The 18,147-nt window shown below is 47.8% G+C and overlaps 1 protein-coding gene across 1 annotated transcript in view; it reads right to left on the bottom strand.

Moving 5' to 3' along the window:
• Positions 1-17,018, bottom strand: part of GNAL (G protein subunit alpha L) — a 93,873-nt gene extending 76,855 nt beyond the window's left edge. The window contains exon 1 of the mRNA XM_067699728.1: positions 16,483-17,018. Coding sequence (XP_067555829.1) covers positions 16,483-16,780 — 298 coding nt within the window. The 5' untranslated portion in view covers positions 16,781-17,018. The remainder of the gene's footprint in view (positions 1-16,482) is intronic.
• Positions 17,019-18,147: the final 1,129 nt, after the last annotated feature.

The raw sequence follows: 18,147 nt of genomic DNA, 5'->3' as shown, positions 1-18,147 counted from the left end.
GTCACTGTCCAGGCTGGATGTCACAAGTGGCCTCCTGCTCACACATTCCGGCCCACCTGCACAGTGCTGCCACAGTGACAATGCAAATCTCATCACATCACTGTCCCCACCACTGCCAAGCCCCCAGCCACGGTCCATCAAGACTGGGTCCGTGTAAACTCCTCAGCTTCGGCTCTCATGTCCCCCCTTCCTGGCGCTGCCCCAGCCCCCCTTTGACCCCTTGCACATGGACACCCGAGTGCCTGGCTTGGGTGCATGCGCTGCTTCACTCTCTGCGAGACGTGTGGCCCCTTCTTCACTTGACCAACTCTTAGTCACCCTTCCTGCCTCACCACTGCTTCCACAGTCAGGGCCAGGCCCCCTTCTCTGTCCTCCAGTATCTCACAGCACCTACACTGTAATGGTTTGTTTGCTGCTCTTTCAAATGTCCACTGGACTCGAGACCCAGTGAGGGCCGGGGCGGAGCCTGCACTTCACACCTGCTGGGCTGTGCCCAGTTCAGTGCCTGGCCCAGGGAGATGCCCCTTGAGTCTTTGTTTGATGGATGAACAAATTCACGAAGGCCAAAGATAACTCCCGCTCCAAGTGTGGGTTCTCATGAAAGGAATTTGACGACCAGATTTTAAATTCATAAAATACTTGTCCAGTTTAGTACTGTATCCAAATAAGAATACTCTTTAAAAAACAAAAGCAGTAGTGTCTCTTCTTGACACAGCAGAAGCAAACACGCAGTGCCATGCCATATTCTGAGCTGGATAAGAGTTTTAGCTTGTGGAGGGACACTGTTTAGCACTGTTGTGAGGCCTCACTCCTTGTGTTAACACAAGCATTCACCTACGGCAACATCCACGTGGCCTGTTCGGTGGCTGACGGGGCAGTCGGAGGCGAGAACAGGTGTACAAAAATAGAGTGCGGTGGGATGTTTTAAAAGATTTGTCTCTTTTTTTAATGCCAAGGTTTCTATAAATTGTTAGCTGGAAGAAAAGGGGACAAAACAAATCCCACCAAACTTATAAAGGGAGAAAAAAGTTAGAACCTGGAACCCTGAAAACATAGCAAAAGGTTTTCACTTGTTCTTATCTAGGAATTAGGGTTAAAATAACTCGTTTCTACGACTTATCCAGTGATTACTGGCCCTGGGCTAAATCCTTTCCATGGAGCAATTTATTTAGCATTTGCAATAACCCTAAAAGGAACTACTGTGACCGTTATTTTACAGAATGTTAGAGGGTGCATAAGAGGTGTGTCTGTGATCTAAACCCTTGCAGCCTGGCTGCAGCGTCTGCACTGTAAGTGCACAGAACACTGCTAACCACCCCAAAACATAAAAGCTACGTGCCTACAAAGCGATGCAACCTTTCTGATGAGAAATGCCAAGCCCATCTTTACATAGTCTATTATCAGGTAGGAGCTCAAGACACTTTAAAAAAAAAAAAACCCCAGTCACCTGGCCTTTTCCTAGTCTGGTCTGGGAAACCGATCCTCATTTGAGTTTTGAACCCTGGGATCAGAATCCAGAATCCCTGCTGGCTCACCTGGAGCGCGGGAGCGGCGCTGTTGGGGAGCAGCCTGGAGCTGGCAGTGCCGGCATCTGTCGCTAGGCAACGGCAGCGCAGCATCAGCACCACTCGCACAGCGCACACCCACCTGCGGAGGCGAAGGGCCGCCGGCAGCGCGCTGCCAGCAGAGGGGGCGGCCGGGCGGGGGACGCCCTGGGCAGCAAGAAGGGTTGGGAAGGCACAAAGTTTGGGGCGAAAGGGCAAACGTAAAACAAAGTGGTGTTTTCCTGCTCTTGTTGATGTTTAAGACAAGGTGTCTCAGAAGTCTTAGTGCATTTGACTAAGTGCATTTGAATTATTTGAATTTCTTTTGTACTTAGTTTTGTGAATTTTGAATAACAATTTTGAAATCTGTTTTTGTTTGAGCCCCTCCGATTGAAGTTGGCAAATGTCGAAAAGATCACAGCTGTTCTCTGGTTAGCTGGACCCAAGTCCTCGTTGATAACAATGAGAACAAAATTTGTCTCCCGTTATAAGGAGGACCTCCGCAGAAATTTAATTAACAAAATGAAAAATTCAAAGGAACTGTTTCACATCACTACAGGCCTGGATCCAGGAGATGCTGAGCCAGTTTGAAAAGTGACTAGAATGCTGTCTGGCATGAGATAGCGGACATATTGAATTTAATTTTTAAAAATCAATGTTTTAAAACGTTAATAACTGGTCTAGCATTTTATACTGTAAAGGTTAAAACTGCACTCTAAGGCATTTGGAGCAGGTACATTGAAAGATTTTAAAGAAGAGGAACAAAGCAGAGTGGGAGAGCCGAACCCTCACTCAATGCAGTGACCAGGCCGAAGAAACGAAAAGCTGCGCCCAGTTTTGTAAACAAACTTGGTGGAGCTGGAGCCGAGGCGGTGGAGTGGCCTGTGTGCACACGACCCTCGTGCTGCTTCCTGTCATTTAACACCTTGCAGTTCGTTGTTTTCTCTCTTTCCTTTCTTAGTGTCTCGGTGGAAATGGTCTGTGTGGATTATTTTCATTCTCAGCAGCATTCTCACCCCACGACCTAATCACAACACACTTTAAAAATCTTGTGAATTTTTTTTTACATTTTTAAATAGAGAAGTAGGGAAACGTTTTCAACATTCCCTTTCTGTACATAGCACTCTGCAATCAAATATTTTAGAATTTACTGAATTAATTCCTTTTTTCCCTACTCCTACAGCAAAGTAGTATTAAGGAGCTTTCAGAAGTACCATCCACAAAGGGTAGGGATGCAGTCTTTTTAACTGATGGCTTAAAAAACCCAAACAGCGAATGAGTAGGAAAGGTAGGTTAGCTGTCTTTGACTTCACCCTGTGTCCAAAAACCCAGGACTGAAATATCCTCATTGGAAGATGCAACTCAGTGCCGAAGACAGGGGTTTAGTTTTGGTGTGAAAACGCGAGGTGGTCACTGAATACATTAGAAAGTAGGATGGTGGTTACCAGGGAGTGGTGGACGGGGAGGGGGAGCCAATGTTTGATGGGGGTTGGAGTTTTAGTTTGGGAAGATGAAAAATTCTGGAGATGATGGAGGTGATGGTTACACAACGAGAATGTACTTAACCGCCACTGAGCTGTGTGCTTAAAAATGGTTAAGATGGTCAATTATACGTTATGTATATTTAACCACAAAAAGACAAGAAAAAAATTTACATTTAGGGTCTTCATCATGACCGTGGTTGAAGACAGAAATTCTTCTCGCCCGTGATTTCCCGCTATTCGTTTTGAGGCTTCCGATTACAGCCACGTGACTTCAATTCCTCCTTTACAAACATCTACTGCAGTTATAGTTCTGACCAGCAGGTGGCGATGCACACCCTGGAGTCAGAAGGAGGCTCCAGGGGAGCCTGTAAAGCGGTGAGTTTCCATCATTCACTCACCGTAGAGCATTTTTTGAATCCTACACACACGTAGCCTTGAGATTACAAGGACGAACGCGACCTTGTCCCTGATCTCAAGCAGTTTAATCGGCTAGGAGAGAGGGGCAGACGTGCAATCAAGTCCTCGGGATTCTGTAGAGATTACAGTGGGAGCACATAGGGGTGTGTAGTCAATTATACAAGTGAAGAAAAATGTCACTTCCTTCCTTAGAGCGATGTGTGTTAACCTTTGTAAGTCACCCTTCGTCTTATTTTTAAAAAGACACTGAAAGGTGCTCTGTTTCTAGTGGCTCATCTGATCAGATCATCGCAACAGCTACAAGATTATCCACACTTTGCAGAGAAGGCTGCTGGTCCGAAGGTTCCACAGGGGCCTGATGGGGGTGGAGCTCTGTCTGATCCCAAAGCCTGAGCCCTTTCCAGAAGGAACTTTGACTGGTGGGAAAAAAATCGCACCGTTCTCTCTTCCAAAACGAGAAATCAAACAAGCCCACCTCCTTGCTAACACAGGCAGATTAATCTGCATATAATGACTGATGAATTAATTAACTCTTCACTCAGTTGCCTTAGCAACTGGTTTCTTTTAGAATTTGGCTCACAGAGTGTAAAGCAACAGTTTCCCTTGTAATAGAACGTCAACCTGTATATGAAATTAAACAGAACATGAACTTGCTCCATCATAGGTGGGAACTACGGGCCTTTCCCAGGAAGGTTGCACGGGCTCTTTCTGAAGCTCGCGGGCTGTGAACAAGGGAGACAAAGCCTAGGAATCGTCTGTATTTCCCGTTCGTGGTTTATTTGCTCATTAAGTAGGAACGGTTTGATGAATTTAGACGACAGATAAATTCAAGACTGAGGTTCAAAAGGGAGACTCTGAGTGCAAATCCCAAACCCTTAGGTGCGTGAATGACAGGACGGGGCAGGTGGACAGGTGCATTGAGGTGGTTACTGAGAATCAGGATTTTCAGAGAGAAAGAGGAAGGACAAACACAGAATGGCGAAACGCAAGGCACGCCCATGGGATGGACTGGAATTGTAGCGACCGGAATGAGCTCGTGATGTCTAGAGTATGTACGTATGTGTCTGTGATTATGTGCACATACGTGTGTGTGTACACTGTACACCTGTGCATGTGCCACATGCATCTATTCCCTCATTCTGTCTGCTGAAAAGACCCAGGCATTAGATACGCCAGTGGCGGTGAGCGCACCTAGTGCCCAGGCCTTGGTCTTCAGTATCACACAACCCAGAGGAGCCAGGCCTCCTCAGAGAAACGGCAGATTCCGGGGTGGGGGCAGGGGAGCCACAGATAAATCTGGAACATTGTTATGCCAGAAAGTAGGAAAGTGCTTTCAAATGCTGGGGGCACCTCCCGAGAACACAAGACCAGACAGAAGGGGCTCCTATTTGGCCAAATCTGGGATGATTTCAGCACCAAGGTATTTAAGTACAGGAGTGACTTCTAAGCCACTGAACAATATAGAAATACCATGTGTCCATGCCAACAACAAAGAGATAAATAAAGGGGGGGGGGAAGGGAACATAACATCAGTCATGGAGAAGTGAGAACCCCTCTCACTCATTTCTTGGTTCCTTTCCTTCCTACCTGCTGGCGAGCTGGATTTTGTTTGTGTGGAGTTTATCATCAGTCTCCCCGAGTATTTATGCAGTGCTGATGTCATGGCCGGTGTTGCCCCAAGGAGTCACGACTCACGCTCTCCGGCTGTGGGTTCTGTTAGGGATGCTTCTTTATCCCCAGGATGGCCGGAAGTCAAAGTTGTCAGCAGGGCAGGGATGGGGCAAGTTTTACGTGGAGAATTGATTACAGGCCGGACAAAACTAGAACCGGTGGTCGTCAGGAGGTGGGGTGCCCTCCTTGGGACAGAGATGGCGGGAACAGTCATGCAGAATGGACAGGTGCATGACCTGTCCGGGGATGTACAGCATCACACAGGCACACAGAACAATTATTCCCAGGAGAGAAAAGGGACCACACAAAGGAGGCGCCGCTTTAACCGCCACTGGGGGATACTGCCGCGTGCAGGTGTGTGCAGGTGTGCGCAGGTAAGGGCCCTGTCAGTGGGGTCCCCCCCTCCAGGGCCCGCTGTGCCACTGGCAGGGCATCCTTCGCTTTCAACTCTCGCCCAGCACCACCACTCACACCTGGGAGCTCAGTACAAGCCGGTTTCCCCGCTACCCGCCCGGCGGCCAGTGCGGACCGCGGTCCGGGAGCAGCTGCTGCCCATCCATCGGACTTCCCGCGCCGCAGCGCCACCTGGCGACCGCCACAGGAACGACCGGCCGCGCGCACCTGCCTCGCCTCGAGAGGCCCTGGGTCCCCACAGCCCGGTCCCAACTTCGCTTCCTTCCCGGCTTCTTTTCTCCTTTTCTGTTTGCAGTATCTCACGTGTCAGTTAGTCAAAACTCACAACGCGCCTATTTCAAAATACACAACCTCCCCTACCCATCCCTTCCCTCCCTCCCCTCTTCCTAAGGCCGCTGTTTTCCACCCCCACCATGTCCCTGTATTTCTGTGTTACTGCTGTTAAATTATCCTGTTCATCATAAACTATCGGGTTCTGTTGATTTCACATTCACGTTGATAAAACAGGGTTTCAAAGTATATTGACATCTTAGAAAATTCCACATACCCACCCTCCATAAATATGTAAATGTTGGTAAGGTCCATATCTAGAAACTTGGAATTAGACCATGGATAGTGCAAGGCAATTGTACACGGCAATTAAAATTATAAAAATAGAGGCAAAACTTGACATTATTCGCTATTGAACAGATACTCTGCAGGTTAGGGTATAAGGTGCAGAGTTACACGTGGTTAAGAACAAAAGGCTCCAGCAGACAGAATATTTAAGAAACCACTGCAACGCAACAACAGAAAGACAAATAACCCAATTACAAAAGGAACAAAGTATTTGAACAGACATTTCTCAAAGGAATATGTACAAATGGCCAATCGGCGCACCCAAAGATGTGCAACATTAGTCATCAGAGAAATGCCAAGCCAGAGCACAGTGTATACCATTCCACGCCCACTAAGATGGCTGTAATAAAAAAAAGATGGACAATAACAGGTGTTGATGAGAACGTGGAAAAATTGGAACCCTCACATGTTGCCAGTGAAAATGTAAAGTGATTCAGCTGCTTTGGAAAACAGTCTGGTAGTTCATCAAAAAGTTAAACAGAGAGTTACCATATGACCAAGCCATTCCACTCCCAGATATGCACCCAAGAGAAATGAGAACATATGGTCAGACAATAACCTGTACACGAACATTCACGGCAGCATTAGTCATAATAGCTAAAAAGTGGAAACACACATTTTAGCTATTATATCTACCAACTGAAAGAACAGATAATAAGTAACAGGTGGCAGATCCATACGGTGGACTTTATTTGGCCATAAAAAGGAATGACGTGCTGGTCCATGTTATATGGGTGAAAACATCCTGTTAAGTGAAAGAAGCCAGACACAGAAGATTACATATTGTGTGACTTTTTACACAAAACGTCCAGAACAGACAATTCCATAAAGAGATAAAGTGGATCAGTGGTGGTCAGGGGTGGCAGGGGGAGGGGTGAGTGCTAAGCGGCAGGGGGCTTCTTTTTGGAAAGATGAAAATGTTCTGGAATGAGGTAATGGTGATGGTTCCACAACCTTGTGAATACGCTAAAGATCTGCTGAGTTGTACAGTTTTTAAAAGGGTGAATTTCATGGTATGTGAATTATATTTCAATTAAGAAAAGAACAGATGGCAATCTTTCTGGGTTGGAATTAAAATGCACGGCAGGATTTCCGCGTTCTCATTTCTGTTTTGTCAACGATAGTTTCCCATTTATTTTATGCCAGGTTCTGCCAGGTGGCATGGAGGTTTAATAGATAAACCAAAGTGGACATGACTCCCATAGGATACAGTCTGATCATGGATTCCAGGTAAACTTATGAATGTCCATAGCAGAAGGAAAGGTATTCTAAGGGAGTTACATATAAAATGAGCAGACACTTCCAACAGAGGGGATCAGGAAAGGCTTGGAAGAGGAGGTAACACCCGAGATGACCTTTGAAAATGGGGGAGGGGATTCCAGGGGCAGAGGACCAAGGGAAGCCAAGGAGCCAGCGAGCAGGTGGCATAGATGCTTTGGTGTGGTGGGTCCACCTGTGTGTAGAGGGGAGTGAGCCACGAGAAACGGGGGAAGGGGGACAAAGGGTACAAACTCCCAGTTGTAAAATAAATACGTCCTGGGGATGGAGTGTACAGCACGGTGACTACAGTTAACAATACTGTATCGTGTACTTGAAGGTTGCTAAGAAAGTAGATCTTGAAAGTCCTCATCACACACAATTTTTTGGGTGACTATGTGTGGTGACAGATGTTAACTAGATTTATTGTGATCATTTCACAATATAGACAAATACTGAAACATTTCGTTGTACTGAAACTAATATAATGTTTTCTGTCAACAGTATCTCGATTAAGAAATACTAAAACAAAGTAACCTCCTAAAAAAAAAGAAAGAAAAGTTTGCCACTTGACCCTGTGGTCTTGGTCTAGAGCCTCGGTCAACCCTACAGTCCCCACCTGCTGGGGTGCAGCGGGGGTGGGAACGAGGGGACAGGGCGCCTGCCGGGCCAGCGCTTACACTTGCTTGTCACCATCTGACCTAAGCCTGACATTCGTGCCTTTACTGAAAGACATGCCTTCAGGCACGTGCAGGACACTGGAGACGCAGCAGGAAACGCGAAGGATGAGGTCTCTGGCCCCAAGAGCTCACTGGCGTCAACGCTAAGCAAACACGTGAATGAAAATGTAATTCAAAATGGGTTAAGTTCTGTGAAGGAAAGAGCTGCCCAGGGAAAGAAAAAATGGGCATCAAATAAGGCTTCTCAACAGAGAAACAACAAAGGCAAGATGTGAAGCTAAGATGCGTTCATGCAGGTGCAAGAAAGGGGACCCGTTCTCCAGGCAGAGGGAGCAGTGGGGGGGGGGCAGAAATGGCAGGGACAGAGGGACAGAGACAGATGGTGTAACGTGCCCTGAAGGGGCGGTGCTCGGTGATATTTCACACACACAGATACACACACACGTACACACAGAGACCCACAGACACGCACACACATAGACATGCACACACACACAGTCACACACACACACAAACACGCACAAACTACACACAGACACACACACAGAGACGCACACACAGACACATGCACACACAGAGACATGCACACTCAGACACACCCACAGACACACACACACAGACACACAGAGACATACACACACATGCACGCGCAATGGCAGACACGTGGTCGGGTCCTGAAGGGCCTCAGAACAGCCTGACATTAGGTGGGGAATCTCGTTCTCTCTCCCGTCTCAGGAGAAAACGCTCCATCTCTCCGCATTAGAGGACGTGAACCTTCCAGCCGACAAACGTCACATCCTGGGTGTCATTTCCAGGATTTTAGAAATATGGCTTAGATATTGTATTTGCTGCCAAACACCAAACTATCAGCACAAAGACCAAAGAGCAAATCAGAACTGATGCCTGCTATCTCTTCCCGACTAGTGGTTCTGACATTTCTTGTTGAGATTTCATCTGCTCCCTGGTCCACCCCTACCAGTGTTTAAACCTCAGGACTTTATGTGATGCCTTATGGTTTCTCCCAAGAGAGGAGAAAGCCCTGTCCCTTACCCGTGGGCTCCCAAGGAAACAACTTGCCTTCGAAATGCCTAAGAGTCTTTAGCTTGCAATAGTGCTTGGGATTATACATCATAAAATGCACTGTCTAAGACAGGAATCCAGGAATATTTTCATTTTCTTACAATGATATAGCAAAAACCTATGCTTCTGTCCATTTCATCACTGTAAGGAAACAGAAGAAATTATGAAGAAATCAATGTCTTTTTTCAAAGATTAATGGTGAAATTAAGTTTAGAAATAATTTTAGAAAATATTAAATGCATTTATCTTAAAATGCACCTTTGAGGTTTGGGACAAGAACAGATACCAGTTGGAAACAATGTTAAGCTCTCACTTGAGCTGTCCACCCAGAACTGTTACCAGAGCCTCTTTCCTCTGGGCTCCTGAGACTTTGTGAAGTTGGAGCTGCTGGTGAACACACAGAACCAAGACCCGGGACAGACAGAGCCTGGCTGACGCCTCCTCTGCCTCTAACTTAGGCTGTTTGAGCTGGAATTCTATCACAGTAGAGTCTGGATGATAACAAGTGACTATGATTTCCCTACACAGTTGGCCCAGTGAATGGCTTCCTATCAGCCTTCTGCCTTTGCGTTTCAGCTTTACAACTTCAGTTTGGGGTCCTGTTTTAGAGAGAAGATAGGGGAGAACAGAACAGAAAAGTAGCAAGGCAGCAGGGGACCTGGTAACAAAACAGTTTATAATTTAATGATTTCCAGTGGATGTTCCCGTGACGCCTGGCATCACCCGGGAGCTCAGTAAATGGCTAGAGAAGCAGTTAATCTGACCACAACCCCCCTTTCACTCTGACCACATGGCAGAGAGATTAGCTACACCACCCTTGCCCTCACTCACATACCACGGTCCCATTTCAGCATCTGGTGTTTAATCTTTGGGATCATTAGAACACAGATCCTACAAATGGTAAGTAAGGATCTTTGTATTAAACATATTAAATTTAGGTATGGTGTAGCACAGCGGTCCCCAACCCTTTTGGGACCAGGGACCGGTTTCATAAAAGACAATTTTTCCGCGGATGGTGTGTGGCGGGGTATGGTTCAGGCTATAGTGAGAGCGATGGGAGCGGCAGATGAAGCTTCGTTTGCTAGCCCACCACTCACCTCCTGCTGGGCAGCTCGGTTTGTAACAGGCTGGGACGGGTATGGGTCCACAGGCCTGGGGTTGGCGACCCCTGGTGTAGCAAGCCATAATTTATTATCTCATTCTATAACTAGAATTGTCCCTCTTTTGAGTTTTGATCTATCCTTTTAAAAAATCCTTTTAAAAACAGCAAACATTTATTAAGCCTCTACTATATGCTAGGCACTATGTTTAAGGGCTTTATCTTAAAAAAAAGTAAAATTTAAATGCATTGAAATGCATAGATCTTAAGCATACAGTTTGATAAGTTCTCACATGTTTACACCTGTGTAATCACTGTCCCACTCAAGATACAGAACATTTCCATGACCCCAGAAAGGTGCTTCATGACCTTTTCCAGAAATCTGACCCCTGAAACTACTGTTCTGATTTCTATCACCATCGACTGGCTTGACCTCTTCTAGAATTCAGTATAAACAGAATCATAAGTAGATACTCTTTTGCACGTATACATAACACTCAAAAATCTCATCCATGTTGCTATGTTATTGATCAGTACTTTTTTTATTGTTGAGTATTTCATTGTATGAATATACACAGTATGCTTATTCACTCTCTGGTTAGTGACACTTTGAGTTGTTCCCAGTTTTCCGCTATCTTGAATAAAGCAGATAGAAGCATTTTGTATAACTTCTTATAATAAATGCATATTTTCATTTTTCTGCTGTAAATTCCTAGGAGTGGTATTGCTGGGTCATAGGATGTATGTTTAACTTCATAGAAAACTACCCAGTAATTCTGGGAAGTGACTGTACAATTGTCCTTGTGCCACCAACAGAGAGTGAGGCTTTGGCATCTAGATCAGGGCTCAGCAAACTTTGGTTTGCAGCCTGTTTTTGCATAGTCTGTGAGCTAAGACTCCATAAGTGGTTGGGAAAAAAAAATCAAAGGAATAGTATTTCATGATATAAAAATTACATAAAATTCAGATGTAAGCATTTATAAACACAGTCTTATTGGAGCACAGCCCCACTCGTGTGCTTATGTGTGGTCTACGGCTGCCTGCATGGCGCAGCAGAGCTGACTAGGTCCCACGGCCTGCCCCTCATAAAGAGAGTCTGCTGACCCTGTTTTATATCCTGGTCAGCACTGGAACTGTGGGTCTGTAGGCCACCCAGGTAGGAAGGCCACCCTGGTAGGAGTGAACTGCTGTCTGTGGTTTTAATCTGCATTTCCTTGATGACCAATCATGCTGGCAGTGTACTGGTTTTTCACGTATCTTCTTTTGTGTACTGTCAGCTCCAAGTCATTTCCCCCCCCTTTTTTTTGGGCCGCATCTTGTAGATTGTGGTATCTTATTTCCCTGACCAGGGATCGAACCCAGGCCCCTGGCAGTGAGAGCTCAGGAGTCCTAACCACTGGACCACTGGGGAATTCCCTGTTTTAATCGGCATCTTTTTATGTCAGTCTGTAGGATTCCTTTCTTTGTTCTGGAAACAAGTGCTCTGCAGGTGCATGCTCTGGGGATGTTTTCTCCCAGTATGGGTGGGGCCCCGCTGGGCCAAGAAATCCTACGAGGTGACTTATGATCCCATTTCACAGATGAGGAAAGCAAGTAACTAGATTTTTTGTTTTTTTTCTGAAGAGGAATATGAATACTTTCCTTTCCCGGCTGAGCTGGAATGTTTTTGTCTAAACCCTGGTTTTACGCTCCGGGCCTTCCCTGCCCATCCAAGCTCATTATTGTGCCCAAGCCCAAATGGGAGCAGTTTCTTCTAAGAAAACACCACCCGTCAGAGGGGGAAGTGGGTCTGAGTATTAAATAAACATCCTCCACTAGGGCGCAGGGAAGTGCATCAGACCAGCTGCGTCTCTGCCCGCCTTTCAGGCCAGACAGCACCGATCTATGGATAGCTGGTGTGCAGGACGCTGTTACGTTAAATTAAGAAATGATTCTAAAGTAAAGTACCAGGTACTTTAGAGCTTTTGAGAGAGAGAATTACATAACCATCCTTCCTGGCCCAGGAGGGAAGGACGGACAGAAAACGGCCATCTCCCCCTGGGTTTTGCTGCTTCTTTCCAGCGCATGGAATTTCCTTATACATGAAAAGCTCTAATAGCCAAATGAGAGGGCCCAACCTCACCTTCCAGAGGGACACCATGAAGGCTGATGGGGCGTTGTGACTAGACTGTGGATGCAGCTGGCGTGGGGCAGGTGCCGGGTTTCGATGGTGGAAAATATGCTGGGCGTTTTGCTGTGCATTTGCTCCAAGTGCAACCTTAATACACCGTTTTCCGACAAACCCCTCAAAATGGAAAAAAAGAATCCCTGGTCCCCTTTAAAAACAAATCTATTCTATGAGTGTACTTTGATCTTTCGGTGACCTCCATGTGGCCTCCCTTCCTCCAGGCCCTGCTCCATCCGCCAGCAGACTCGGCGTGATGGCGCTGGAGCCCTTGTCTCTGCACTAGGCCACAGGGATGCCTCTCTGCTGACCCTCCTGGGCAGGAGCTGAACTCACAGGTGGGTGGCCCGAAACACGGCCCAACATCCTTCTGAACACAGGCCATCCCCACATCAAATGACGATTAACTCCAACTTACACCCTCCTGGGCTGTGCTTCCTTCTAAGGAGAGGTGTGGGTTCAGGGTCCGTCCAGACTGGCCTTGGAGGTCCACGGCCCCACCTGCTCGTTCTCACTGCACCATCCCTTGGGCCACATCTGCTTCCTGAGTCTTGCTCCACTGATTTGAAACGGGGAGCTTTGTGTCTGCAGGATGCCGGTGACAGTTTATACAATAGAGTGATATAGAAGCTGTGGCTGCATCTTCTCCCCGGGCTGTAAGGACGTGTTGTGCATGTGAGTTTGGAAAAGCCAAGGCACAGCCAGAGCATCTGGAATTTCTCCTGACTTTAAAAGCCATGGGACTACAGGAGGCTGGGGCAGGACAAGGCAGCAAACTGAAAGGGAGCCGTCCTGGGGGTCCATGCAGCTCAAGTCCACAGCACGACTCAAGAAAAGAGACATTTATCTGAAAAAAAGTGATCAAAACCTCCCAGTGGAGAACATTCTGTTTTTCTGTGACTGTACCAAGTACTTCCTCTTAGAGACACGGACAGAGGTCAAGCCAGCGTTCTGGTTTCTACCAACAGCCAAGTACAAGAGAAAGGCAGCAAGTGTCCCACAGAGACTGCTTCCATCTCGAGAGATGTATTCCTGGCAGAGAAAGACCAAACACACAGGAAAACAACAGGAAATAATAGAAGGAAACAAAAAACATGAATCTTAACCACAGTTGGCCATTTTCAACTTGCATAATTATCTGGAAAAAACGATAATATCAAATGAATACTTTTCCAATCAGAATGTAGTGAACAAGAATTTACGTCATAGTCAACAAAAGAGGCGGAAGAACAATCAATGGCATCTACTGTCATGACTGTGTCATGACCCTATGAGCTCAGCTGCAGAAAGATTCACTTGAAGGATGGGGAACCTGGCTTCGCTTGCTGTGTGTTCAGACAGATTACATATTTTGATCCCACACCCAGTCTCATCAACTGCGTTTTGCTGGTGTTGACCTGGGGTGGCTGTCCCTACAGCCCAGTGCTCGGCCTGTGGAAATGTCCCTTTAGCTTGGGAGACATCCGACTGAGGTGAGACTTGGTGGCCTGTGGGCCACAGCAGGCACACAGATTGTGTTTTATTAATTTGAGCCAATGGTTAAAAATAAGGAGGTTTCAGATGAAAATGAGCATTTCCCTCTTATTCTGGAAATTCAAGACCCGGCAACACTGGGTCTGAATTCTCACAAGGCGACAGTGAGATGAAGCTAGGATGCACTGTCTCTGTTAGACCGACACCTGGTCTGGACTAAATGTCACCTTGACAGGACAGTTTGTGCTGCACTCTTGCTGCCACTGGTGGGAAGATCCACGACATTTTCCCCCCAAAGTGTGAGTCACCTGACTATGCATCACGTCATATATGATACTGACACACAAGGCTGAGGCAGTGTCTTTAAAGGGACAGTCTCTCAACATGTTATAAGAAACTGCTCACTGTTCAAGTCTTTAGATCTCACCTCCCAGGACCCTTTCACAGAATCGTTAACTTTAAAATTTTTTCTATATATTGAGCATCTTCTGCTCAATATATTGAGCATCTTCTGCTTTACATATCCTTTTAGACACTTCTGTCCGGCTGCACAATCACATTAAAACAACGTTACATTGCCAGAACTGTAGACCTTATTTGTTTTTCTCTTATTTTTTGAGACCACAATTCTCTCCTTTTTGAGTTATTTTAATTTGGTGCATTAAAAGAAATTTGACTGGAGTAATTTCTGATTTCTTTCCAGAAGAATATGTGGTTGGGGATGTACTTTGAGCAATTGTATGTCTGGAAATCTATTTTCCTCTCACAGTCACACACACACACACACACACACACACACACACACACAGAGTGGTTTAACGAGGTACCAGGTTCTAGGATCACCATTCTGTATTTTCAGACCCCTGGAAACATTGTTCTGCCCTGTTCCAGAAGTTAGCACTGTAGATAACTCTGCTTCTGATGTGTCCTCTTCCCTTTTCAGATAACCTGATCACTTCTATATTTTTTGTTCTTTGTTACTTCAAAAAAAGTCCCTTTATGTTAGAATTCAGATATTTCACCGGATACAGCAGCTAGGTTTGTGCTGTTTTAGTCATTTATTTTTGCAATGGTGAGCCCTTTCAAAACCGAAGACTTAGTTGTTCCCGAGATCTTAAAGAAAAGTCTCACTCATTTATAAGCAGGGATCTTCCTCCATCGTGGGCCGGGTTCTTTCTTTGTGCCCAGGAGGGAACAGAACTCAACAATTATTCTTCCTTATAGGTCACAAAATTGGGGTCAGAAGCCCACGTCTTGCTTTTTATTCCCCCCTAAACTTTATTTTTTTTAAATTTATTTTTAAATATATTTATTTATTTATGGCTGTGTTGGGTCTTTGTTTCTGTGCTAGGGCTTTCTCTAGTTGTGGCAAGCGGGGGCCACTCTTCATCGCGGTGCGCGGGCCTCTCACTATCGCTGCCTCTCTTTTTTTTTTTTTTTTTTTTTTTTTTTTTTTTTGCGGTACGCGGACCTCTCACTGTTGTGGCCATTCCCGCTGCGGAGCACAGGCTCATGGACGCGCAGGCTCAGCGGCCATGGCCCACGGGCCCAGATGCTCCGCGGCATATGGGATCTTCCCGGACCGGGGCACGAACCTGTGTTCCCTGCATCGGCAGGCTGACTCTCAACCACTGCGCCACCAGGGAAGCCCTCGCTGCCTCTCTTGTTCTCGCGCGCAGGCTCACGGGCGCGCAGGCTCACGGGCGCGCAGGCTCACGGGCGCGCAGGCTCACGGGCGCGCAGGCTCACGGGCCCAGTTGCTCCGCGGCATGTGGGATCTTCCCGGACCAGGGTTCGAACCCGTGTCCCCTGGATTGGCAGCCAGATTCTCAACCACCGCGCCACCAGGGAAGCCCTCCCCCCTAAACTTTAAAAGCCACAAGTAGCATGAGGAACCCAGGCTTTGCGAGCACAGAGAATGTCTCCGAGTTGTTCACAGGAAAGACTGTCCTACTCGCTGAGAAATGCCAGCAAACGACGCGGTCTGTACCTTCAAGCACCGGTGGTGGTGTGCCCATTTTCTTGTGTGCAGGTGGCACAGCGAATGTTTCTGAAGGAGGAGCAAACATTACGACGGCACCAGGCTCGAACCTACTCGGTGAGACAGAAGGCCCATACCCTGGGCTGTGGAAGTTATTTCTCCAAAGGGGACAAGCCACACCCACCAATGTAAAGGCCTCGTGCACTTGCTTTCACTCGCGCCCTCAGAACAAAGGCCGCCGCTGAGGAGGTGAGATGCACGAGGCCCCTCCGCGGCTGCACGCCCTGGGGATGAACCGAGTGAGGACGAAATTCCCGGGCAGGCTCCTTAACCGGTAACAAGTGAGCCACGGGCCCGGATAACACGGTGTGGAAAAGAGCAGAGTCACCAAGCAGCGCGTTCGCGGCCCAGTCACTCAAGTGGACGCTGTCGGGTAAGAACCACTCTAGACTCGAGACAGAACCCGCGGGGCCCGCGGACGCCCTGAGCCCAGTTCCCAGCCCAGCGTGCGCCGGGCTCCGCGCCCCGCCCCACGCCCCCCGCGCCTCCCGTCCCGCGCGCCCCGCCCCGCGCCCGGTTCCCCGCGCCCCCCGTACCCACCGAGCAGCAGCAGCCGGTGAGTCCGCCGCAGGTCGCGCTTCTGCTCGCGGAGCCGGCGGTCGATGCTCCTGCTGACCCGCCTGGCCTCGCGTTCCTCCGCGCGCTGCTGGTCCGCGCGCCGCCGCCTCTCTTTCTGCGCCGGGGTCCGCGCCGCGCCTGCCCCCGCCGGGGTCCGGACCGGGGTCGGGACCGGGGTCAGGATCTGGTCCGGGGTATGGTCTGGGCCGGACCGCGCCCCCTCCAAGGGCGGCTCCGGGTCCCCGAAGAGCAGCGGCCGGAGGCTGTGGCACAGCCCCATGTGGGCGCGGGGCGCGGGGCTCACGCCGGGGCCCCAGCTGAGGGACTGGAGGGGGCTGCACGCGGACCCGGCGCGGCGCTACAGCCTGCAGGCTGGGGGGCACGGATGAGGCAGGTCCCCTGCCCCTCGCTGCCCCCGAGGGCCATTCCGCGTTTTCCACTGGTGTAGGGGGCGGCGACCGCCTCGGCAATAGATCACCTGACAACGCGGACTTCGGGCTGGACGGGCAGCCCCGAGCCCCGCCCGGCCCCCTTACCGTAAATACCGCCGCCTGGCCACTCCCCCCCCGTTACCGTAAGTACCGCCCCTCGTCTCAGTTCCCATTACCGTAAAGACTGCTGCCCGAGCCCGGTGCGCAGCTGCGGACAGTGCCGCTGAGGCCGTGGCGGTGCCGCCGCTGCCCGGAGCTGCCATTGCAGCTCTTAAAACACCTCCGTGGCTGTGATCTTGGACAGTGGTCAATAGGGACGGAGAGCCAGGTAAAGGGGTGGGATGCTAGCTTTGAGATCTTGAATTCCCGGAGCAGCTGCAGCGCTCTCTTCACCTTGAGGCGCTGTTTCCTGCTCATCTTACACACGTGCACACACTTTGGCACACTCTTGACCCCTACCTTAAACTATTACACCTTCCATCTCGACAAAGTTTCCAAATCAGGAGGTCCAAGACATAATTTTCAACAATTTCTACACCTAGTAAAAAATTGAAAACAAGTGCCAATTGTCACATACCGTTTATATTTGCTAAAAGGAGAATAGGGAATATAGCCCAGGGAGGAGCAGGCCGCTTCCAGACCCTGTGCCCTCTATCCACACCTCCAATCCACCAGAGATCCCTTGGTTTTCTCCTTAATTCTCACATAATGTCCATCATCTTATAGGGCTTTTGCAACACATGAAAATTTCAACATACCTTTTAAGAAACCTGCTATAACACGTGTTCCTTGATTTCGAGCAAAATGACATGGGATGTTATAACTGATAGGTAAATATATCTAATAAAAATCCCGTTAATAGAGCAAATTGGGCCGTTTAATGCAACACAGCAGTGGGCATTTGGAGTAAACTTTATATTTGATTAATTTTTTAAATAAAAAAATAGAGATCCACAATTCACATTTATTTTAGGGCCCTGTTAATAACAATGCCATGTAATGCTTTTCACCTAATATTATGCCAAATTTTTTGCCAAAATTATACTATACTTTTAGATCTTTGAGTAGAACAAAGGAAATTATACTATACTTTTAGATCTTTTAGATCTTTGAGTAGAACAAAGGAAAATCTAGTTAGAATCAAGTTAGAAATCAAGTTAGAAAATCTAACTTGAGAAGACAGAAGAAGGTTCTAAATATCACTGTCATGTGCATT

The sequence above is a fragment of the Pseudorca crassidens genome, chromosome 12 (assembly GCF_039906515.1).
Source record: "Pseudorca crassidens isolate mPseCra1 chromosome 12, mPseCra1.hap1, whole genome shotgun sequence".
Lineage (NCBI taxonomy): Eukaryota > Metazoa > Chordata > Mammalia > Artiodactyla > Delphinidae > Pseudorca > Pseudorca crassidens.
Note: the sequence above shows the minus strand (reverse complement) of the source record. Positions and strands in the feature narration are given on the sequence as shown.